The sequence below is a fragment of the Pygocentrus nattereri genome, chromosome 18 (assembly GCF_015220715.1).
Source record: "Pygocentrus nattereri isolate fPygNat1 chromosome 18, fPygNat1.pri, whole genome shotgun sequence".
Classification (NCBI taxonomy): domain Eukaryota; kingdom Metazoa; phylum Chordata; class Actinopteri; order Characiformes; family Serrasalmidae; genus Pygocentrus; species Pygocentrus nattereri.
The window spans coordinates 28,621,850-28,646,899 of NC_051228.1; the positions used below are offsets into that span (position 1 = coordinate 28,621,850).

The window sequence follows — 25,050 nt, forward strand, 5'->3', positions numbered from 1 at the left end:
TTCTCTAAACCTAACAGGCACCTCAGCAATCAAAAGAATCTGCAGTTAAATACCAGATAAACTGAGCACATATCACAACAATATCAATATGCAAAGATGAAAAAACGTGGGTTGCAAAAATGAATCAATCACATTAGAGGCCAAATCATGCTCTGGAGAAGAGGAAGCTTGGAGTGGCATTCATTTCAGTCATCATCTGCAATGTGCAGCTCTCTCACATGAAATAGATCAATGCAGAAATGAGTAGCTGGACTTTTGTAGAGAAAATTCAGCCTGAGCCTCAGAAATCATGCCTAGTGTTAGTACAACATATTAATATATGCCAAATTGTAAGCCATTTTAACTAATCTGTATTCCAGGAGTTACAAAGTTGCTTGCGTTACTCAACAGTAAATTTATATACTTCCCTCCTCCTTTTTGATGCTGCCTCTTGCCTCTAAAAGATGCTTTATAGTCCCTCCTTCTAAGGTTTTACTGAAAAGCAGCTAAGTGTGAGGATGCAGGGGCTGCAAAGGGAGGAGTTCCTATGAAGATGAACTATCTCTGCTGTCTACCAGGCTGATTCACCATGTGTGCAAAACAGCAAACTTCAAAATGGATCCACAAACAAAAGAGGCTCCTTTGATGAGAATGAAAAAAAAAAATCAGAAAAGGTCAGAAGCTGTTAGTCTTTCTGCTCCCTGAGGATAAGACACTATCTTTGACAAGTAATCCAGAGACTCCTTAATCTGCAAAGACATCAGTGTAGATAGAAGGGCTTTACCTCACACAGGATTAGCTTTGCACACAGGAACTCATTTCTACTCCCTCTGCTGCCTTCCACTCTGCTGGGTATAACACATCCAATACTGTATCACATAATACAAACAAAAAAAAAATTCATGTACATATTTATACATATAATCCAATGCAGAGGCCCTTCATTTATTTGAATTCCAGGTAGAAGTTCTTTCATTTTACAGCGTGAGAGTGAAAAAAAAAGAAATATATTTAGCACAAAATTGTTTCAGATCTGAAACGAGAGTGGAGCTTGATTTTCTCTGTTTATATGATGTTTTACATCATAGTCTACCTGGTCTACCAGGTCTTGCTTGTTCACATTTCTGTTTTAATCATTTTTTGAACTTCAGTTTTAAAACCTCATGTTTTTTTTAGCTATTTTCTTAGACTTTTTTTAACTTTAGCTGTCTTCTTTCCATTTTTTGACTTGCTTGGATCAATATAATCCAACTGATCTCCTCAGATATATCGCCTGAAAAATTAATAACTTGTACTTAATGGCCGTTTAAGGGCAGTCATGGGCTGGAGGTTAGGGAAACCGGTTCGATCCCTAGAACTGACAGTACATGACTGAGGCGTCCTTGAGCAAGACACCTAACCCCCAACCGGTCCCTGGGTACTGTGGATAGGGCTATGCACCACTCCGGGCAAGTGTGCTCACTAGTGTGTATGTGGTGTTTCACTGCACGGATGGGTTAAATGCGGAGGTGAAATTTCCTGTTGTGGTACTAATAAGGGTCATTTAATCTTGACTGTAAATTAAATAAATAAAGGGTGATCTCTGATCTTATATCTATACATGCACACTCCCACCCCCAACCATCCAATGAATTAGAGGTGGACAACATCAATAACTTGGGAGTGGCAGTTTTCAATGCCACATAATACTTTTATTAGACAAAATACACAAAATATATAAACATGGCATATTATTCAAATATAATGCAAGTTTCACTGAAAATCACATGAACAGTCCTTTCTTTTTTTTGTTTTTCTTTGTTGCAGCAGCAGCAGCAGCAGCAGCAACTGAACCCTTTGGCTTTTCTGCCCAATCAGGGAGCTTCCTCTTAGGCGTCTGGCTTACAGTCTGCAGTAATAAGAGATCACGTTAAAACCCCTGTGAGAATGCAAAGTTAGAGACTATTTAATCCAATAATGTAATAAACCAGTGAAAAGTGATGTGACAAATGACGACATACATTTAATTTCATCAAACACACATTTTGAACATTTCCGTTCTGATAACTCAGTTGTCATTATACCACCACTGGTCATGCGGTCATAAACCGCTGATTACAAACCAAACATAAAACATACATGAACTACTTTACAAATATTTTACGCTCTGCAATAATATTCTGCTCTTTTTTATCAGAAGACTGCACATGGACTTTTGAGCTGAGGATCCACTTGTTTTCTGTACAAATAGATCCTCAGCTCAAGATAAGGCTCAGAGGAAAAAGCATTACGCTCTACCCTTTCAAGATAGCTGTTTGACCCCCCACTCTATCGATAGGCAATGGCAATGTAAACAATGTAGTATAGACAATGTCACAGGTGAAAGGCTTAATGTGAACCTGGAATCAAAACAAACCTTTTTTACCTTGTTAGTTCATTTACTTGGTAAAATTTAACATTTTATCCAAAAGCTAAAAAAATCATTGCCGTAATGTCTTATGAATACATGATGGTGTACTGAAAAGAACAAGTAAATTGCACCAACCTCTTATTTAACAAGTTAGTCGAGTCTTTTTAACCCAATATCACAAATAGCACACTTTGAATACAAGTGACAGGGCAGCTGTTCAATTCCTTTTGAAAGACAGGACTGCCTAACAAAAATCTGAAGTACAACCAAGACACTAACAATACAGTTCTACAGATGATACAGATGTGAAAGAATATCTTAACAAAACTGTTCTTACGAAGCTTTGCCTAACTTTCAAACTCTGGAGTAAGGTATAAAAGCAGATCCAGTCACTTTCACTTTAACTAAAGTCTCTTTTACATGCACAATCAGACTTTGACATATAGCGTACCTCTGACTGAATTCATGAAAGCGTTTTACTAAATGGGTTAATACATGTAAATACCTTTACTGCCTGCCTACTGGCTTTGATTAGAAGTGGGCGAATTAGCTTTCAAATGCAGCAGATATAAACTAGATTGAAAAACACTGGAAAACTTCTTTAAGCTATCGCCAGACAGCAGTGAATGTGCTTTTGGTTGACTGCCACAGTGCTGAAAAGAACACTGTACGTCACAAAAAGCTACAGTCAGAGATTTTCCTCTCTGGGTTGAACTGTCCTGCCCCAGCCTCCCCCTCCACAACACACACAGCTGCATCAACGCAGGACGTCTACCATCAGATTACCATCCATCACAATTCCACGAAAGCCATTTATCTGTCTCTCCAAATTTAATTTCCTTCAAGTATCCGTGTTTTTTCTGTCTGTCTTGTTCCATCTCACTGGTGCTAAATTGTTAGTGACCTCAGCACCGCCGCTTCCGCTGGGAGCAGTTTGAGGAGTTTATCTGTTTAGAAATGGACCCTAATACTCATATTGATCCACAGATTTGTGTCGATTTAGTACAAAAGAATGTTGATGAATGCTCTCTTAAATACACTTTCATCACCATAAATGTCCAGGTCAGGATATACTGTGAGCTCCTATATACATTTTCAATAACAACAGTGTCTATGGTGGCATTAGAAAAGTGCAGATTTAAAGGGTTTATTTAATCATTTCTATTTAAATTCAACCTTTTCAAGTTGTTTCAGTGCGTCTTTGAAATTATCTTCAACAACAAATTCCAGTAAGAAATGAGTCAAAAAAATAGGCAACAACCATCAGGAAAGGAGCTGAGACTTACTCACTATGGACGACTCCAAATTTTTAAACATTTGAAGTCGTGAAAGTTTAAAGGGTAACATTTAAATATGACAGTCCACTATAGAGGCTTTGCAGGCGTTCAGTCTGTCTTTCACTAACTTTCAACTAAATGTCTATTAAATGCAATGGAGCTGGAGGCTGAGTGTAACAGTGTCTATTAAACGTAATCCTAATCTTAAATTCAACACAAAACCTACACCTACTCCTAAACATAACCCTTACCTTATTGTTCTTTATAATCACCATTACATGTGCCCAGATTTTTAAATATGTATGAATTAATCAGCTTCTCTCTAATATTAGGTTTTGATCTGATTTCTCCAAGAAAGACAACACAAAAAGATGACTACAGCTGGCTAAAGGCTATCGCACACAGGAGGAGAAGCTCTGTTGTGCTGAAGGCTCCCTGGCGGCAGGGAGCAGACAGTACAAAGCGGAACTACAGTCAATGCAGAAAAACACATATACAAGCTCAGCTTCAATTTACAGCCTACTTGTACTCTTGTACCATATAATGGAATAAAATATCCAACATTATGCAGAGATTTCATCAGATTTTGCATCAGCTAATTTACTCCTCATAAATGTTAGCTAAGATGAAAACATATGATTAGCATTTGTCTATGAAGAAAATTTTCAACTGACTGCCTTTCTCTACATAAATGTCCCCTACTTTGGATCTTTTTGGGGTGGTTAAACATAGTACAGTAATAGCAAGAGGTGGAGTGGCATCACCGTCTCTGGTCGCCTTTGTCCAACCCTACCGGAGTCCAACTCAACCCTTCTGAGTACAAAGGGTTGAGCATTTCAGTCAGACTTGAAATTAATTTATTAGGCATTATTCAAGTATTTTAAAACAATGCCTTAAAAAATTAGGCTATCAAATCTGAACAAAAGCCCAACCCTACTAATAACTTTCACCAGAAAATAATTAGGGTTGGGTGTGATTATTCAAATATACATAGTATCCGAAAACATCTTCATATTCTTTTCTTCATTGGGTATTCGAATAAGGCACTTCCATTATCTTATTATTTTTTAAAAAGATGTGACTCTGGCAGTATGTCAAATTAAAAGTAGAGATCACCTTTTATGTTAGATGAAGGCAATAAATGAATTTAAAAATATGAAATAAATAAACTTTCCACATTTTCATTTTTACACAGAATAATAAACATTACTTTCATGTTGAGATATCTGAATACTGTTCATTGTAAATTTGGAAATTCACACAGTAAAAGTGGTTAAAATGCCCATTCCTAAAGACAATAGATGTTGCTTTTATGACTAGCTAAACTGAAAATCCCTAGACTACCGAGGGAATTTATGGCAGGCTTGTTCAAATGCCCAGATGTGGCGGCAGGAAGACTGTGTGAGTGTGAGGGCAGGCAAGGGTCAAACGTAAGTCTGGCACACCCCCCCGGCTAAGCCACTCCACAGCACTCATCTCATTAGAGCTCGCTGTCACGCGCCTATCGATCCCGCCACCTGTGATTAGCTCCGGGTCAAAGGTCGGGTCCCATTTGCCTCGGTCACAAGTAAACAAAGCACTTCATGCTGGCCAGCCATTAGGCTTGCATTAGCTAGACTGCTGTTGCATTGACATGCTTGCTTTAAAAGTTGTCCTTTAAAGAGAGGACATGCAAAAGGTCCTTTAAACCATAAAACATGAAACAAAACCCAAACATAAACCAGAAAATAAAAGAATGTATTAGGGCAGCTGTGCATTATTTATAAGCAATTAATTGTTAATTACTGGCACACTGAGCCGTCTGCATTGAGCATTATATTCTTTAAAGCCTCCCAGTAAATTTTGTTCTTGATATGTAGTGATCAGTGCATTTGTTCTTTAAATGTTAAAAAGTTTGCTATTTAAGAAATACCTTGACTGGTGACTCGCTGAACAGATCATATGTGTCTTTGTCCAGATTCTCCTGATTCCAGGAGGCCAGCTTCATTCCACTGGTGTAGGAGACAGTTTTAGACGGCCCAACAGGCTCCCCAAAACACTGGGCACCACCGTCAGTTGGACCCAGATCCTAAAAGAGGGAGACAAAGATAGTGTATCATAGAAGGTCCCTGTGTGCTGTGATGTGCAAGAATTTTTGTACACCTGTGCAAATGGAATTGCTGAACAACATGCAGATAATAATACATAATGATGTTACAATTTGGTTGATTTTGTTATTGAAAATAAAACACATCCTCTACAGATAACACACCTGCACATTTTAGCACACAAGTAAGTTTTATTTTATTATAAACATACTGGATAAGAGAACAAAACGTAAAATAACCCGTTATAGCTGATATAATTTTGCCAACAAATCGATTATGGCACCACATTTTTGCTTGTGCATGTACTGGCACTGTAAGGTCATGTTCTGATGCTGCAGAATGAAAGGTTCTATATGTTCTATATTCTATATCTATATGATTCTATATGAAAATATCATATGGGATGTCAGGCAAGGAAACTCAAGGGAAGAAACTCACTCACTTCCTGCACTTCATATTTGGTGTGAGCTCATTTTAAAATGCAGACAAGTAGATTGATCTGTACTAATCAGTTATTGTTATGGTTCAGAAATTCCATATCTGTGCAACCCTAATCTAATTTAAAAATCAATGCAAATGCATGGTGTGGAATATCTGCAGATAACAGTATCTTGATTATTGTGTGTTAAGTGAATAGACAAACGAACGTGTGAATGAAAAACAGAAGGGAAGTAGAGGGGTTAACCTCAGGCATAGGCAGTTCACTGAAAAGCTCATCCTCACTCATGTCCATGCTGTCCGGCTCTGGCTCAGGCTCAGGCTCAGGCTGCTGTGGTTGAAGCGCTGAAGTGAGAGAGGGTTTGACACCATCCACCTCAACATGCTTAGCCTGAATGGAATGAAAGCAAACTTTTATTCATCCTCAATCTCAATGTACATTAGCATTAAGAAAAAATTTAATTAAGAAAAAAAAGGTACATCTTTGAAGTATGACACCATTATGAAAGGCATGTGAATGGACTAATGTTAATTTATTAATGGTTTTAAGGTCACAAACATCTTGAGTGCTAGTGTATGTGGATCTTTTCTCATGATTGACACCTTTGTGAAAAATGCTGTTTATATAGGTTGCATATACATGACTGTTGCTTATCATAAAAGTAGACCACATAATCTCTGATCTGTGCCAACTGGGACAGTAAACTCAAGTTTAAACATGGAAAAAAAAAGAAAAAAAAAAAACAGTTGGGGGCTCACATCTGGACCAAGGCTCTCGGCAAAACAGATCTGCAGTAATCAGTCTCAGAGAAGGCACCAGATGTCAGCCACCGTCTAACTGCCCCTCCCCTGTCTTAATGGAGGTTTTATGAGGTGACAAGGCTGAGAGATTGGGCTCAAAGAAGCAGAGCTCTAAGAAGCATTGTGCATGCACGACTCCTCTGCTCAGCACAGGCTTTCACTTTCCGAAAGGACGTGCTGTGCAAATGGTACAGGCCATGTGCTATAAAGTGTGTACATAACACTGCATTCATTCAATTTAACTTTTGAGATTTAGAGATGGCATTAAATTGAATACGAAATGGGAAAAAAAACATAAATGAAAGCTTTTGGTGTTTGTCCTTTATTCCAGGGTATGACAGATTATCTTAAAAGAACTAAAATGTCTCTTAATCAATGCATGTCTTAGGTTAACATATAATACTAACTATACTGTAATAAACCATCTTAAAGACCTGGAGTTTATGTGTACTGATATGGTATATGCTGAAGTCAAGACAGAGAGAGAGAGCGAGAGAGAGAAAGCGAGAGAGAAAGCGAGAGAGAAAGCGAGAGAGAGAGAGAGAGAGAGAGAGAGAGAGAGAGAGAGAGAGAGAGAGAGAGAGAGAGACAGAGACAGAGACAGAGACAGAGACAGAGACATTCTTAAGATTTAAGCTTAGGGAGCAGATGTACACTAAGAAGATGGCACTGTGCTGCCCTCTGTTGGTAGCTCCAGGATAGCACAGCCTGGAATCCGGTGCAATGCTTTGTCTGAAGGGGCATTAGAAATTTTAAAAAATAGTAGACACAACTCACTTGCTTAGATATCTACAGCACAAACATTTTACTTACTATCCAAAACCACCAGTGAACCTACACATGTCTGAGTTTTAAATGTAATGTTAATGATTGTAAATTATTGGTAAATCTGGAAAAAAAAAAGTTTTCTTTGGTGACTATTCTGCCCTACAACATCCTGCATGTATGCCTCTATTCTAAACTAATAAATAAATAAATAAATAAAATCTTACAGCCAAACACCACCACAAAACTATCATAAAGCAATGTCTCAGACATCAAGCAGTGTATTTGTAATCATATAATGCAACAACTTTCTTTCAGGGAGCTTAGAGACATTTAGCTATTTAGGTGTCTGGTTCCCATCAACTCCAGTGCAAACTATTTTGACTGTAAATTTCTAGAACAGAGCATTTCACATCAAACCACTCTGAATGACCTTGCTTTATATCTTAACAATTTACTTATACAAGACGCTTGAAAAATCGATGGACTTGTTCTTTAAAATAAATAAATAAAATAAAGGAATGAATGAACTTTGTAAAATAACCTGCTACATATACCATTCTAGCAAACATGGCTAACTAGTGTCTGCAAGACACTAAACTGGGCAGGTAGCTTGATCAGCATGTACACAGAGCATTCACTAACTAACCTGAAGCTCAATCCAGGTAATGTTGTGCTGTGCTGATGGTGGACTGGGCAGACATTTGGGAAAACCTTCTCTCTGAAGCTTAGCAATGCAAAGTTGGAGTTGAAAAGTGCCGATTTCCTCCGGCACCAAGGTGCGAATGCTCTTAAAGTCACTGAGGTCTAAATGAACAATGAAGAAAAAGAAATTATAAAAAAAAAAAAAAAAAAAGAAAAGAAAAAAATCTTTAATTGCCTAAAGTACATAATACAGTTTCACACATGTTGCTGTCCTGGTTTGTGATATTTATTGAGGAATTTACCTGGTTATTTAAACACAGATTTTAGCATCTGTTTACTTAAGCAGGTATTCAAAAAAAAAATAAAAAATAGGAGTGGACAATATATACTGTGTGGATATATTTTATTATATATATATATATATATATATATATATATATATATATATATATATATATATATATATATAAAATTCAAATATATACATTTGCATTCAGATTACTGCAGAGTGAATCAAACACACCTGGTTCAGTTCATAAGCTAATTATCAGGTTTTGCTGGTGTGCTAGAGCAAGGAGATCACCAAGCTGTGCTGGACACTGGCCCTCAGTTCTCTCCACAGACTGCAGTAAAGTGCAAAGGAAGGCACTCAAGAGCACTGAAGCTTGTGAAATTCTAGACAACCCAGTAGCTTCCTTCCTGGGCTGAGGCTGAACCATGCCTCACTGAAACTTCTATTTAGCAATGGCTGGGGCCAGTTTTTTTCATTTCATTAAAATATAAGATCTTTTCTATTTGGTATATTCAAATAACATTAATTTAACATGAATATTACATATTCATACATATACATATAATATAATAATATTGGCAAAAAATAGACAAAATGCCGATCCCAAGCAAACGTCTTTGAGAACCCAGTAACAGAACAGTATGTTACCTGAGCTGAGAGGTTGGGAGGCCACGATACGAGTAATAGTGTTGAATAAGGAAGTGGAGAGTCCAGCTTTCTCTGTGTCCAGCGGATGGTTGGCCTTCTGAGCCTGTAACAGATGGGACTCCACCACTGCCATAGGCAGGCTACGAGCATCAGCTACCTGCCGCTGTACAAAACACAACACATATTACAATGTACACCTTAACACAAAACACACCTACTTCAACTTCATCTGGCTTGTTGTGCTGATGTTTAAAATGGGACATTTTGGCTGTTTTAACATTTTAACACGATAAGTTAAAAAAAGGAATTAGCTCATAAATTTAAAGGGAAATTCCATTGATTTTTCAAAATGTCTGCATAATTCAGTCGCTCAGATGAAAAAGTAATTCAGAAAGTTCAGAGAAAACAACTCAGATTTCTTTACAGTGGTAGTGACAAGAATCAGGGACTGCAAAGTCTACAAACATAAATGAAGCCATTTTATTTACTATCCTGAACTACCAGTGAAGTGAAGTGTCTTCAGACTTTTTACATGCAAATGTCAAAACCAGCTAAATCGTGGTAAATCAGAAAAAAAAGCTTAATAACTGTATAGTTTAAGGAGTTTCATTTAACTGGTTTGGTTCAGTCACTGAAGAACAAAAACTATAGTGAACTCTACCAGGCTTTTGCCCTCAGTCTGGAAGAGTTTGTAGGAGACAGCGACACTGTCGGTTAAAGGCACAGCTGAGGCTCTTCCTGCCTGGGTGCTGGGTGGCTGCACAGGGCAGGGAGCAGCAGAGCTGGCTACAGCCTCCTGCAGAAACAAAGAGAGATACAAGAGGAGATATTTTATTGTTATTTGCTATTTTGTTATTTTTCAATTGTCTTTTTTCTCATGGAAACAAATACCACGCTTTACTTTTTGCCATGTTTTTGAAACATCAAATGTAATAATGCAATTTATTATGTAATAACTTTAAATAGTGTAGTGAAAATGATAACAATAACTATAAACTTCTAAGAGATACGCAGCGAAGTCTACCTGCAGACTGTGCATCTGGCAGAACTTCAGAATGGTCTGCAGCAGTGGAGACAGCATGTTCGCTTTGGCCTCAGATACGCCCTCCACCTGTTTTAGTCTGGCAACCGTACAGGGCCTGCAGCACACACACACACACACACACACACACACACACACACACACACACACACACACACACACACACACACACACACACACACATCACCACACAATTACTACCGTCTCAAACAGCTGTGGGTCATATGGCAAAATACAATCATGGTAGTTCTGTGGAAGACATTTTCATTAAAGAGTATGAATCACAAAATAAGGTTTTACTGAGGTTGGTTAAGTAAAAACAATTAAAAAAACAGTGATGCCACATTTAAAAATACAAGAAAAGGCTTCGCTGAAATATTCCATGTCAAACATCATCACTGCGCATTACCTATAGCTTTCTATGTAGCACAAAACACATATACTTGCAATGAAAGCTGTGAAAGCACTTACATGATTCACATGTTTAGTGAAGGAACAATGCAATGATTTGACAAAATTGCGAGCTCTTTTATTCACTTTATTCATTGTTTTACATGCTGCACTGCACATAATCTAATTAAACAGAAATAATAATGCTCTCTTTGTAACGGAAAATACAGTTGGTCAGTGTTCTTTAAAGACTGACGATAAGCACAGTATGCAGAGAACTACACTGCTCAAAAAAATAAAGGGAACACTTAAACAACACAATATCTCCAAGTAAATCAAACTTCTGTGAAATCAAACTGTCCACTTAGGAAGCAACACGGATTGACAATCAATTTCACAGCTGTTGTGCAAATGGAATAGACAACAGGTGGAAATTATTGGCAATTAGCAAGACACACTCAATAAAGGAGTGGTTCTGCAGGTGGGGACCACAGACCACTTCTCAGTACCTTTCTGCTTTCTGGCTGATGTTTTGGTCACTTTTGAATGTTGGTGGTGCTTTCACACTCGTGGTAGCATGAGAATATTTCATTCATTCAGATCTAGGATGTGTTATTTGAGTGTTCCCTTTAATTTTTTGAGCAGTGTATATTGTGATATAATGTGATCATTTGAAAATGAAAAAAGGTATGATCCTTAAGCTTATGTGGTTTAGAAGTGTTTATTCTTGTTTATTTATATGTACTTGCCTCAACCCAACTCAAGAAAAAAAACCCTATTTCTTCTTGTTTATTGCGATGACTGTAAAAGCTAATAACTGCGAAAAATAACTAGGCAGCTGAAATAGCTGCGATCAGGTGATTATATAATAACTGTGACAAGCCTGACTCTGTGTTCATGTGTTAAATTGAAAAGTGTCATCACACAATACCTTAGCTTTGCCATATCCAGGAGGATTTTGTTGGTGGCCAGTATGGCTGGAGGGACATCTTTTATGCTAGCCAGTTTCTGTCTCTCAGCTACCAGCTTGCCATAAAGCTCAGCCTTAAACAGAGCACAAGACAGAGAGACGAGCTGGACTGAGAGAAGAAAAGATTACGGCATGGACATCAGACCTGCACAAATTAGTGGAAAGTCATCTTCTGTTCTGTGAGGGATACCTGTAACTCCAGCTCTCTAGCAGATATAGCAGGAGGCTGAGGTTTGGCTGGAGGAGCTTGTGAACACCCAGAATCTGACCTGAATGATGAGAAAGACTTTAATGTGTAGCTCATATTACTAAAATAAAATAAATTTTAACTTTAGCTTCACACATGAACAGTATTTAAACAGCAAATGAATGAGTGAAACCTGAAATCTGATGGCCCACCCTTCTTGACCACTTCACTGACATCTGCTTGAGAGCGGAGATTTGCTCTCTGCAATAACTACAGAGAGAAGATGGCAGATTAGCAAACCAAATGCTTATCCATATTGTTTAAAAGAAATATCACCAAAAAAGTGAGTAAGCAGGGCAAAGCTGCAATGATTAGCATACTAACCTGAGCTGTGCCCGGCGGAGAGCCTTGAACTCTCACTACAGGTGGTCTTGTATCTTGGTTTCTGTTTAAGACAAAATGTTAAGAACTCAAATTGAACACACACACACACACACACACACACACACACACACACACACACACACACACACACTATGGTATCTTATATATCTTTTAATTTAAACTTTTCAAGCTGGATTTTTTTTTCCAATTTCATTATCATACAAATATTTTCCATATTTTAAATGATGTCCCCCATGACTTTAAATGTACCACTGGCACTGGCATTTAAAGGCACAAGTTCAAAACTAGACTAGGCCTTATGTTGTATGTAACTGATTCAGAATTACGGCCTTCAGATATTTAAAAAAAATCTACAGTGTAAACATACAAGAGACCTCAGTAAACCACCAAGACAAAAAAGGTTCTTCTATGTCTTAATAACAAACACAATTTAGTACAACTCTTTAAAAATGCAAAATAATCTCTCAAAAACATCAATGGCTTTAGTTCAAATCAGGCTGTGAAAGCTAACAGGTTATGGAGATGCCCAGCAACAGCTGAGGTACTTGACAAGATGCCAAGCAGAAGCTGCCAATACTCAACATTATCTGAACACTGAGACAGAAGTATACAGGAAAATTACATGGAAGAAGCAAAAGAAATCCAGGGAAATAAATGTGTCATGAAGCATCAGTGGCTTCCCATGAACTTCAAAGTGCGTGTTTTGAGTTAATGCTACATGCCTCAACTCACTTTCACATCTACTCTCTGCCCTGCGCTTACAGGCTTTGATGTTACAGCTGCCTGGTCTCAAGTTTGTCACTTCCTTTAACTGATATCAAAGAGGCTCTTCTGTGCCTCATCCAAAACAAGACATTGAGTGAATTACAGAAAGCAAATGTGTAAGTGAATGTGTGAGAGTCTATCAGAATGAATGAGGGAGTGAACTGCAGTGCATCAGAGTGAGGAAAGAGTGTCCATCAAAGAGTGAACGAGTGAGTGAGGAGTGAATGAGTGAGTGAGTCACAGAGTAAGAGCGTGTAAGTGAATGAGTGAGTGAATTAGAAAATAAGAAAGTAAGTCAGAGTGACAATGCATTAGGTTAATGAGTGAGTAAGAATATCACAGAGTGAGTGAGTGAGTGAATGAGTCATAGAGTGAGAGTATATCAGGTTACTGTGTGGGTGAGAGAATCAGTGAAAGTGCCAGAGTGAGAGTGCATCAGAGTGAAATGAATGAGTGAGAGTCAGAGTGAGTGACTGACACTCATTAAAGAGTGAGCGAGTAAGCGAATGAGAATAAGTTAGAGTTAATACGTGAGTCAGCAAATGAGAGTGCAGAGTGAATGAGTGAGTGAATGAATGAGAGTTCACTATAGAGTGAGTAATTGAGAGTGAGTGATTGAGTGAGTGAGTCAGAGTGCATCAGTTAATGAGTCAGAGAATCACAGAGTGAGAGAGGCAGTGAATGAATAAATGAGAGTCCACCAAAAAGTAAGTGAGCGAGTGAGACAGTGAGTGAGCAAGTCACAGATTGTGCAGTGAGTGAGTATGAGAGAAGGAATAAGTTAATTACTGAATAAATGAGTCAGTGAGTGAGCGAGTGAGTGAACTTTAGGAGTGTTTCATTCATACCTTGGCACATAAGCTCTTGGACACAGATCTCTGTTGGGCTGCAGAAGGAGGGTCCTGTGCCTCTCGTCCTGAGCTTTGTTTAACCATGTTCTGCCCTGTGTGAGTACACAAGCAGGAGCATTTTCAAATACCATATCACTGCTGTAGCAATGCCATAATAAAAATGTTTTATCTCAATCACCCAAAAATATAATATGCAAATTGTACATTGAGTATAAGATCATGTATTAGATTTATATTACAGAACTGTATATTAATGAGTTTGATCTGATGTTCCACAAATCTTGAAAATATAACACATATAACTTGTTTTCTTCTCAAAAATATTCATAGGCTACATTCACATTACAAGCCGAGCAAAATGAGCCTTCACTGTGAAGGTAACTAACTCTGAACAGCTCTCAGCTGTTCATTATTAGAGCGAGACGAAAGCGAATAAGGTGATGTGCTTTTCCAGCACACAAATTCCAATCTGAGCGTTCACATTAAGTTTACAGCACTGTGAATCGGCTGCATATCCGATCTAGGACCACATATGAAAGTGGCTCAGGTTGGATTTGAGGAGATCAGATTTGCGTGGCCACACAGCCCTGAAAACATCAGATCTGAGTCACATTACGGCAAAAAAATAATCGAATTTGTACCACTTCGACATGGTCATTTGAACGTTGTTCTTCAGTTCGACTGGTTTGTTGGTGTTCCTGATATTAATGACTGTGTGTGCTTCAGTGAACAGTACCTGGGGGGTGAGTTTGCAGAGGGTGCTGAACTTGTTGTAGCCAGTGCTTTCCATCAGATACTTCTCAGAAATAAGTTCACGCCCCAGAGCCCTCCACCAGGCTTCAGACACACTCCTCTCTGCTCCATATAAAGGGTGCTTTCGAAAGCGTTCAGGAACTTTCTGAGAGTTCTGCAAGCAAGAGAGAAGAAGGAAGAGAGAGAGAGAGAGAGAGAGAGAGAGAGAGAGAGAGAGAGAGAGAGAGAGAGAGAGAGAGAGAGAAGAAGGAAGAGAGAGAGAGAGAGAGAGAGAGAGAAGGAAGAGAGAGAGAGAGAGAGAGAGAGAGAGAGAGAGAGAGAGAGAGAGAGAGAGAGAGAGAGAGAGAGAGAGAAAGAGAAAGGAAGAGAGAGAGAGAGAGAGAGAGAGAGAGAGAGAGAGAAAGGAAGAGAGAGAGAGAGAGAGAGAGAGAGAGAGAGAGAGAGAGAGAGAGAGAGAGAGAGTGAGAGAGAAAGAAAATAAACATGTGGTGAGGGAGACAAACTAAACAAAAAAAAAAAGTTCATGCAAATTATCTGGGTAAGCAGTTTTTAACAAGTTAAATTTGTCACAGTACAAAAAAAATTGCCATTTCAACTCGACAACTTTGTCCTACTGTCAGGACACTGGCAGTTAGATCTCTGCCAATGGCACACCCATCTGTGGCTGGGAGTCCAAGAGAGCACAGCTGGCTTTGCTCTGGCTGGGTGGGGAGGATGGCCCTCTCTCCCCTCATCACTCAGTGAGATGCTAGCCAAGCTGAGCTAACAAAATTGGCGGTTAGTTTTCTCCTCCAAGCACTGAGCTGTCAAATGCTGTTGCGTTAGCGGTGGTTTGAAAACATGTGGTGGGACTTCACATGGCGCTGAGGAAGCCTACATCCTTCCAGCTTGGTACCATCATGCAATAAGGGGAAACCTAGCTGACGAGTAGGCACTGCTGATGTCAAAGTATAGGGAAAAACTTGCAGTCATTCCGACAGATTACTATACACTACATAATGTGTTAGTAGCAATACAGTTTTTACTGTTTCACTTCACCATTTAAGATGAAATTGTTGTCTGCAGAGTCAGAATTTTGATAGCAAAGCTGTGACAGGAGCAAAGTGAGAGGAAAAAGCAGAGCTCCATAGTTGACTAATTAAATAATGGTCACTTTTTTACTTTTAATTATTAGTTGCAACCCTAACCACGGTTGTGATAAACATGGCTAGTGATTGTTCTCAGAGTGGTTGCTTTGTAGTTGAGATCTTGAGCCTTACTGAGCCACGCAGCAGGAGTATCGGAGCAGTGATCCCAAACTTCTCCCCCATGGCACTCACTGCTCCCATCAGTTGGAAGGCACAGGGTCCAAAGTCCTTAAGGTCCTGGTCTGAAGAGCCTTTCCAAGTGCTGAGTGTGGTCCTGAGGAAGTGCAAGCAACACAACTTACAGAAGCACAGACTATTATTTATTATGGGGGAACACAGCAGATTCAGATTCAGCAGATTCTGTGACATTGGTGATGCATGATGTTTGAATGTTGAGCTGTCAGATCAGTGTGAGTACACAACCAAACTACCAAAATTTACTAAGTAAATTTTAAATCTAATATTTGGAGACAGTGGTTATATGACTCTTACCCAAATTTACAGTTGTCACAGCATTTGCTGGTGCCCAGTATACCTGAAGTGACCTTACGGAGTTGCTTATCCTCGAAATGTGACAAAATTGACCTGCAATGGTTAAGATTGTTATTAATTGGAATAAAAGACAAATGACATGTGTGGCACTGCAGAAGTGGTTTATAGTGATAGAGAGAGAGAGTAGTAGTAAGACAATAAAAAAGAGGAGAAGAGAGAGAAGAAGTCTAGTTAAGAAACTCTATCTCTCTTAGTGCACCTGCCTTGTATGTCACATACCACAAACTTTTTAGATGCAGTAGTGAGACTAGATTTAAAAACATGATAAATAAGAAACACACACACACACACACACACACACACACACACACACACACACACACACACACACACACACACACACACACACACACACACACACACACACACACACACACACACACAGACAGACGTATAAAGCTGATATGAAAATAAAGTTGCATAATGTTCCCAACCACGCAGTGTACTTACTTCCTTCTGCATTTGGTAGAATTCAAATATTTCTCCATCTTGGCCATCATTTCCAGTTTGTAGCCCCTGAATCGGTCACTCTTTGTCTGGTTGAGAAGGAATCTAACAAAAGTTGAAATATTGTTCAGATATGCTTTGTTTAGATTTAACACCAAGCTCTGAAATGATTCTTATAGAAGCATTCTAGTAAAGGCTTCTGAGAATCACCTGTTGAGCGCCATGTCTGTAGGCATCCATAAGACATGACAAGCACTGGGCAGTCCGTCCCTGCCTGCTCGGCCAATCTCCTGGTAGTAGGACTCCATCTCTTTAGGCGCGCCATAATGAATGACTTTTCTAATATCAGGCTTATTAATTCCCATCCCAAAGGCTACAGTAGCCACAACACACTGCGAATGACAACAAATAATTTAATTATGAAATTAACCAAATCAATTACCTGGTTTCATCATATTTCTGCAGGGCTGTGTGATATTTTACTTTACAAATGAAAAAGTAAGCCAAGAAAATGTGCTAGTACTAACATGCAATTTGTAGCACATATATAAGTTTTGTTTTATACTCTAGTATAAGAAAAGTTTGAAATTCAACTTCAGACACTTCTAGTACACATGAAAGTGTTTGACTGTTGCTTTTAAAATACAAACAACATCCTGCCACAAAATAAAAACATGGCAGGTACTACAAAAATTTCTGACAGCTTCTCTAAATACATCACTGTGTATTTATTTCAAACAAAATCGTTTAGATCCTTAAGTAAAAAGGTTTTTTTAAGTTAATGTTTTAAGTTAAGATTTGCTTATTGTTGGGATGCTCCTTGACTTTAATAAGAACCATTTATATTAAACAAAGTAAATCTGAAATATTTTTATTGCACAAAAAGTAAAAATGAACCTGAATGGTATGTACATAAACCTATGTCAATACTGATTTTTAACACTAGCCCCACAGGCCCAGCAAAAATGGTGCTAAATGTTTCACATCTGAATTTCTACAAGGCTTCTTTCTTGGCAGTTTGAATTATATGTGTACATTCTGGTACGTGTCAGTCTGGTGTCCATGTTAGGCTAAACCCAAAAGACTGGCTATATCTATATTGTGTGCTCCTGCGAAAACAAAGCAGATTAATACAGATGCAACAGACTAGACACCAGGAGATAATCAAGGGACTGCTGTCTTTTCATTTTCATTTAAAACATCATTCAAACATCCATAACTCTACTGAGCTCAGCCACTAGGCTAAACGGGTTAATGTTGCTGTGGTTTGCACTGTTTACACTTAATTGTGACACACCAATATAAATGTTTATGACAAAACTCATGAGGAAGAATCTCGGGATACTGCCCTCTACTAATTAGTATCAGCAGATATTTGCTTAAAAAAAATTATAGCTCATTATGGTTAGATGATCTGATCTAAAATGTATTAAGGGGCTCAAATCTGATTTGAAAAGATGAGATCTCTGTGTTCACTCAACTCTGAGGGGCGGGAGGGGCATCTGTGTTACATCTAGGTAAAAAGAATAATTTGTGTCACTTCAAGCCTGTAATGTGAATGTAGCCTTAGAGTAGTATCAAAGAAAGACCCTCACCTGGATCTCATCTCTCATAAACTGGTACTGGGTTTCCCTCCTCTGCTTGATACCTAGGCCTGCATGGTAAACCCCGCACCGGACACCGAGCTTGTACAGAGCAGCCGTCACTCTCTCTGCCTCCTTCTTAGATTGGCAGTACACAATGGTTGCTCCCTCAAATTCGTAGTCACCTCTGGCAAAGACATTTCAAATTAGAGCAAATTAGAGGGAATTAGTAACAGCATTGACAATAATGATGATGATTTATAAAGAAAAACAGCCTACCCATTCTTTTTCACCAGGAAACGCTTAAGGTCTTTAATGATATCGCCAGATTTGCGATCCACATCCAGATAGAGATTGGGACGGTCAAAAGATGTGCATGTGATGAGAGGGTTCACCAAGCGGAGGCTCCTCACTATGTCATCACGTATAGAGGGGCTTGCAGTGGCTGTGAGTGCCACAATGGGAACCTACAGAATTGATGAATGAAATGATCACAGATAAACATATAAAGCTAGAAACTTCCCTTAGTCTGAAAATGTGAGTGTGGTGGGACTTAAGTGATCAGAACAGATTAACTGAACTCAATTATAAACTGAAGTCTTATTCGAACAACTGAAATAAAATAAAATACTATGCCAAAAGCTACAACCAAGCTCACCACTATTTATGTTTTACATTGAGCTCTTTAGTCAATGTAGCCTTTTCAGCCTTAATTAATTCTATACATCAACAAGCAGCTACCTGATGACTCTCAAAAAGTAGGTGATTGGATAATAAACTATCCTGCTTGCAGACAAATTGTAATGCTGAAATGCCCTGTTTTGACAGCTGAACATACTTGGTTAAAATGCACCCAAAAGAAAATCCCTCACAAGGGTTGCTGCTGCTTAATGTGGCTTTGAAAAACAGCTGAAAATTCAGGAATGCGTGAGAACTTTTAGCCCTGATATTCCCATTGTTTAATTTGTGTAATTGTTAAAAATGAGCTTACATCTGGGAGACATCTCTTCAATACGCCAAGGTCTCTGTAAGCACCTCTAAAGTCATGCCCCCAATGTGAAATACAGTGAGCTTCATCCACTGCAATCAGTGAAAGCCCTAAAATCACAGCAGATTTTAACAAATTAAGTGGTGGATGTATCAAATTTGTAAAGCTGTTCTATGGATAATTTTCTGATTTGTCTCACCAATTGATCTATTCAGCTGCTCAAGCAGAGATATATTTCCTGAACAGAACTCTGGTGTCATATATACAACTCTGAAAATCCCCCTAGACATGAAACAAAAATACACATGAGAAAGGGCACAGTACAACACAGCAATAATTAGTCAAGGCTGTAGCATGAGTTAACCTACTTTTTCAAGTCAGCAAACACATTTTGGGTCTGAGCCGATCCAAGGAAACAAGCCGGTATGTTATACATGCTGGAAAGCACAGAGATAAACATTTTACTTTTGATTACTTCCATGGAACATATGGCTTGAATAACTGAGGCCTATGTTCATTATCTCAGGCTCCCTGTCTGTTTGGTCAACTTTTTTTCTTTTTTGGGGGGGGGGGGGGGCGGGGGATTGGTAATGAAACATGCAGTTGGCCAGTGTTCTTATGTTCAAACACACTCTACTATAGAGAAAAGAGCATTGTGACATACTGTACATAGTTTTTCACCATAACAATAAATATTAGAATATTGCAACCCTAACATTAATTCTAGCTGATCGGAATATTCAATAAAGCATGTGCTGATTTTCAAATGCATATAAAGTTGATTGAAAAAGTGGTTGCCCCCTTCCTGATTTCTTATTCCTTTGCATGTTTGTCACACCTCAATGTTTCAGATCACCAAACAAATTTAACTATAGGACAAAGATAACACAACTAAACACAAAATGCAGTTCATAAATGAAGGTCTTTATTATTAAGGGAAGAAGGTTCACCACTGTTCCATGTTTTCACCATTTGTGGATAGTGGCAAGTCCACCTCTGCATAAGAAAAACAAAATTAAGACTTGGAAGTGGCCTAACCTTAAAAAGGCGGCTCATGCTCGGTTCATGCTTTCACACAGGCCCCTGTAGGTTTGGATTTCTTTTTCCCTGAATAAAGACCTCCATTTATAAACTGCATTTTGTGTTAACTTGTGTTATTTTTGTCTAATATTTAAATTTGTTTGGTGATCTGAAACATTTAAATCAGGAAATCAGGAAGGGGGCAAACACTTTTTCACACCACTGTACAGAAAAAGATCTTGTTCTGCTGCTTTTAATGATTCCTAATAGTTACTTTAGTCACATTTGTGTATTAACTGTACTGTAACTGTAAAAATATTAAAAGTGTATGAAAACAATCAAGCTGAATCAAATCATAGTGAAATCTGAGATTTCATGAAACACTGAATAGCTTTCTAAAGAACTTTAACTGATTCATGAGGTTAGAGATCCACAAAAGACCTAAAACTCTATGTGACAGCCACATCAAACTGTTTCACTCTTGAAAATGTACTGTAGTGCTGGTAAAGGGGAGTCCTCTCCGAGTTACCCACTTGAGCTGCAGCACTTGGTCCTCCATTAAAGCGATCAGAGGTGAGATAACCACACTGATGTTCAGACAGTAAACTGGAGGGAACTGGAAGCACAAGCTCTTTCCATAACCTGTAAAAACAGACACACAGCAATAAGGAAGAAACTTCACTGTTACTGGCCGTAAAAACAATGGCAAATATCTACAGTTAGAAAAGCACATAGATAACAGCAGAACACACTTAACTAACCATTCACAGTCACAATACAAAGACATACTGCATTTATATACACTCAAACCAACTTGGCAGGCTTGGTTACAATGCACCTTCTTAAATTAAATATGTTGTAAATAAACAAATATACAGGCAGATGCAAAAGTTTGAACACACAGTGAAATTACATGTTTGTTCATTTTTAAAGTGAAAAGTTTACACACCCACTAAAGCATAAACTTAAATTGCACCGGCCTGGGCCATTTCCAGCACATTCAATTCAGCAAAAAACGGTGACTGTGTATTAAAAGGTGCATAAGTGTGTTCATTGCAGAGGATATGTTAACATGTAAAAAAACTTCTGCATACAACTGTAAGTCAAAGTATTGATTTATTTTCTTAAGACACACTGAAATAATGACTTGGATTCTCAAGATTGTAAATTTTTTTTTAAACATATGATTTATTACATTTTGAAAATGTCAGTAATGTTCTGAATAGTAAGTCATTATTTTGAAAGAATAAGTGCAAGAAAATAAGCCATTACTTTGCCATACCAAGTAATTTTCAAAATTATTATTTTGAACAAAAAAAATACTAAACTTTCAACACAAGTCAAAACTTTTCCATACTGCTGAAAGAAACAGAAACGGATTTCTTCCCTCCTCTACCTGGCAGATAAGGGCTTGGACTTGGTAGGCTTAGGTATGATGCATATTTCTTTTATTAAATCTGTAGTGCATGAGCCAGCAAAGGAATAAGAATGAGTTGAAAAGGGATAATTGTCAAGGCCAGTACCATGACTAATTAATCATTTGTCCACTCACACACGGTGAGAAGTCTAAATATCAGGACTTCCATCAGTGAACACATCAGCCCCTTTCCAAGACAAGAAGAAAAAAACCTTACCAGTTGCCATGACAACAAGGTTATCCCTCCTCTCTTGAATAACGGATTGAATCACTTTCCACTGTACCCTGCAGAGGAGGGCCATGCACTAAATTAGCCTGAATATTCTTGGCTGCAGTACAACTTCTTCAAAAACTGTTAGTCGCTTCAATAAAGTGTGTCTTACACTGAAAGATCTTTTCCAGAACAATGTTGACAATCACAGACAAAGCAAAAATGAAAATTCATTCACCAAATTAAAGTCTGTACAAGTGTGAATTCTTACGTAATTGATTTACTCGGTATATTTAAAAATCAATGTAAATCAAACTGAATTCAAAGATACAAGAGAAATGTTATTAACATGAAAAAAGAGACACATACGGTTTAAAATTGTGATGTCCAAAAAACATTTTCAGACATTTAATCTGTTCAGGACCTGGTTCTGGAAGACTTGGATCTGCACATGGGAGAGGAAATGACAACAGCTGACACAAATGACAACAGCAGCTGTCAAAAATGCCACTCTACATGATAAATCCATAGCTTGCATAGGGCAGATTCACAAATCTCCTTTCATGGGGTGTACATAGAGGTGGGCGACATGCCCAAAATATAGTATCACTATACAAGATATTTTCATGATACACAATGTCCTGATAAATGTTGTCATATTGCCTAGACCTAGGTATACATGCTTATGAGCTCTGCTAAGTCAGAACATGTATATTCCATAATAAATCACTAACACTTCTAATATTCTAAAGTGCTACTAAGTCACTAATTAGAGGGTAAACACACTCAAAAAGTTCTCAATAAGTTCACTTGAGCCCCATATTCTAAAGCAAAGACTTCATGGAAGCTTGGAATATTTTAAGTTATTGTCAACCCATTTTAACAACCGAATTCTGATAATTGAACTCTAATATGAAATCTTTTTTCAGCAAAAATATCATGGATAAGCACTGAACTAGTGATGTACATTGAATTTACACACTAATAGGACGAAACCTACACTCTTAAAAAACAATATGGTTCTTTATGCGTTTAGTAAAGAAAATGATTCTATATAGAAGCATGGCCATTCAAAGAATTCTCTGCATGATTAAAGGGTTATTTACATCATGAAATTGTTTTTCAGACTGATAGAGAATGTGTTGTATATGGCAAAATATAGGACCTTTTTAAAAGTTCTATATAGTACCAGAAAGGGTTCTTCTGTTGTTACAATGTTAAGCTATATAAAACCATCTAAAGCACATGCTCCATTAATCTGAAGAAAAATTTTGTAAAGAACCCTTTAATCATACAGAGTTCTTTAAATCTTCATGGTTCTATACAAATATATATCAATTTTCTTTACTAAAGAACCAAAGAACTCAAAGAACCATCTTTTTCCAAGTGTGAAGGTGATTAATTCTAGTAATATGCATAAGAGTCTAACTAAGTGTTTATTGTGCATAATAATGTGATTATTAGCCTCAGGCCTCACTAGTAAAGATCTCAAATTATGTACTAACAGAGACAATGAACAAAGCTTAATGAAAAATAAACTAAACCATTTAAAAACATAAAATTTATGCTTTACTAAAGAATGTTAATTAAATTAAAATGTTACCTAATTAATACATTAATATAATACTTTACATCAGAGGTCACCAATCCTGTTCCTGGAGATTGAGCTTCCTGCAGGTTTACCTCCAAATGAAATTTACACACCTGAGTCAGTCAAGGACTCCTGAAGGTAATAATCAGATGGATGAAGTAAGCTGGATTACGGTTAGAGCTAAAGTCTGCAGGAAGGTAGATCTCCAGGAGCAGGGTACGTGACCACTGTTCTACAGTAATAATTTAGAAAATGGTCTGCTGTCTAAATCCAAATAAAAGATTATTTTCTCTTATTATATTCACAAATACATTTTGGGTGATAATGAATTGTACACTCACCGGCCACTTTATTAGGTACACTTTACTAGTAAACGGCTGGATCCCCTTTTGCCTTCAGAACTGCTTTAATTCTTCGTGGCACACTTTCCACTTTCAACAAGAAAGTGACAAAATGACAATATTCGTCAGAGATTTTGTTCATTTATTTGAGTTACTGTGGCCTTTTTATCATCTCTAACCTGTCTGCCCATTCTCCTCTGACCTCTCACATCAACAAGGCATTTTCGTCCACACAACTGCTTTCTATAAACTCTAGAGATGGTTGCGTGTGAAAATCCCAGCAGATCAGCAGTTTCTGAAATACTCAGACCAGCCCATCTGGCCCCAACAACCACGCCACGTTTAAAGTCACTTAAATCACCTTTCTTCCCCATTCTGATGCTCGGTCTGCACTTCAGCAAGTTGTCTTGACCACCTCTACATGCCTAAATGCATTGAGTTGCAGCCATGTGATTGGCTGATTAGCTACTTGTGTTAACAAGCAATCGAACGTAATAAAGTGGCCGATGAGTGTAGCTGTTGCTAAAAAGTGTTTGTATTTTTCTTCAACAGCATGTGCAGATTAAACCAAAGAGACCATTACCAAGTCCTTCCTCCTTATCCTCCTCAACATCCTCATCTTCATCCTCTGGCTGGGGTTCATCAGGCTGTTTATCGAAACTATCATTCAGCTTCTCCATTTCTTCAGCACACTGTTGAAAAAGCAAGGGTGGATAGAGATATTCAGGTTTATGCAAATATTCAGGTTTAAAAGAGGAGATTTGACTCATTCATTTATTTTCCCACCACGACAGCTTTATTTTAATATCATATAGAACAAAATTGTGTCAATTATCTAATCACCCTTCTACCAGGAGGGCATCAGAAATTAAGCTTTATCATAAATCTTATAAGTGTGGAACTTTGACAATATTCAGTAGCCTGCACTCACCAGGAGGGTTCTAGGCAGCTTGAAATCCACTGTGATAATTATTAACAACTACATACAATTTTTCTTGTACTTAGTGTGTCAACCATTTGCCGTTATTACAGCTTACATTCTTTCAGGAGACTTGCTTTCAGTTTTTTAAAGAAATCTGCAGGTGTATT

At 38.0% G+C, this 25,050-nt stretch overlaps 1 protein-coding gene across 1 annotated transcript in view; it reads right to left on the reverse strand.

Annotated features, from left to right (window-relative positions):
* Positions 1–1,631: 1,631 nt before the first annotated feature.
* Positions 1,632–25,050, reverse strand: part of wrn (WRN RecQ like helicase) — a 33,328-nt gene continuing 9,909 nt past the window's right edge. The window contains exons 10-35 of the mRNA XM_017697278.2: positions 24,545–24,653; positions 22,399–22,474; positions 22,036–22,103; positions 20,935–21,043; positions 19,750–19,818; positions 19,581–19,663; positions 19,385–19,491; positions 18,673–18,860; positions 18,406–18,580; positions 17,021–17,202; positions 16,814–16,915; positions 16,304–16,396; positions 15,944–16,085; positions 14,668–14,838; positions 13,929–14,023; positions 12,295–12,355; positions 12,104–12,180; positions 11,914–11,992; positions 11,685–11,797; positions 10,346–10,460; positions 9,983–10,117; positions 9,322–9,484; positions 8,386–8,543; positions 6,418–6,561; positions 5,558–5,713; positions 1,632–1,867 (exon numbers count right to left, since the gene is read on the reverse strand). Coding sequence (XP_017552767.1) covers positions 1,742–1,867; positions 5,558–5,713; positions 6,418–6,561; positions 8,386–8,543; positions 9,322–9,484; positions 9,983–10,117; positions 10,346–10,460; positions 11,685–11,797; positions 11,914–11,992; positions 12,104–12,180; positions 12,295–12,355; positions 13,929–14,023; positions 14,668–14,838; positions 15,944–16,085; positions 16,304–16,396; positions 16,814–16,915; positions 17,021–17,202; positions 18,406–18,580; positions 18,673–18,860; positions 19,385–19,491; positions 19,581–19,663; positions 19,750–19,818; positions 20,935–21,043; positions 22,036–22,103; positions 22,399–22,474; positions 24,545–24,653 — 3,096 coding nt within the window. The 3' untranslated portion in view covers positions 1,632–1,741. The remainder of the gene's footprint in view (positions 1,868–5,557; positions 5,714–6,417; positions 6,562–8,385; positions 8,544–9,321; positions 9,485–9,982; positions 10,118–10,345; positions 10,461–11,684; positions 11,798–11,913; positions 11,993–12,103; positions 12,181–12,294; positions 12,356–13,928; positions 14,024–14,667; positions 14,839–15,943; positions 16,086–16,303; positions 16,397–16,813; positions 16,916–17,020; positions 17,203–18,405; positions 18,581–18,672; positions 18,861–19,384; positions 19,492–19,580; positions 19,664–19,749; positions 19,819–20,934; positions 21,044–22,035; positions 22,104–22,398; positions 22,475–24,544; positions 24,654–25,050) is intronic.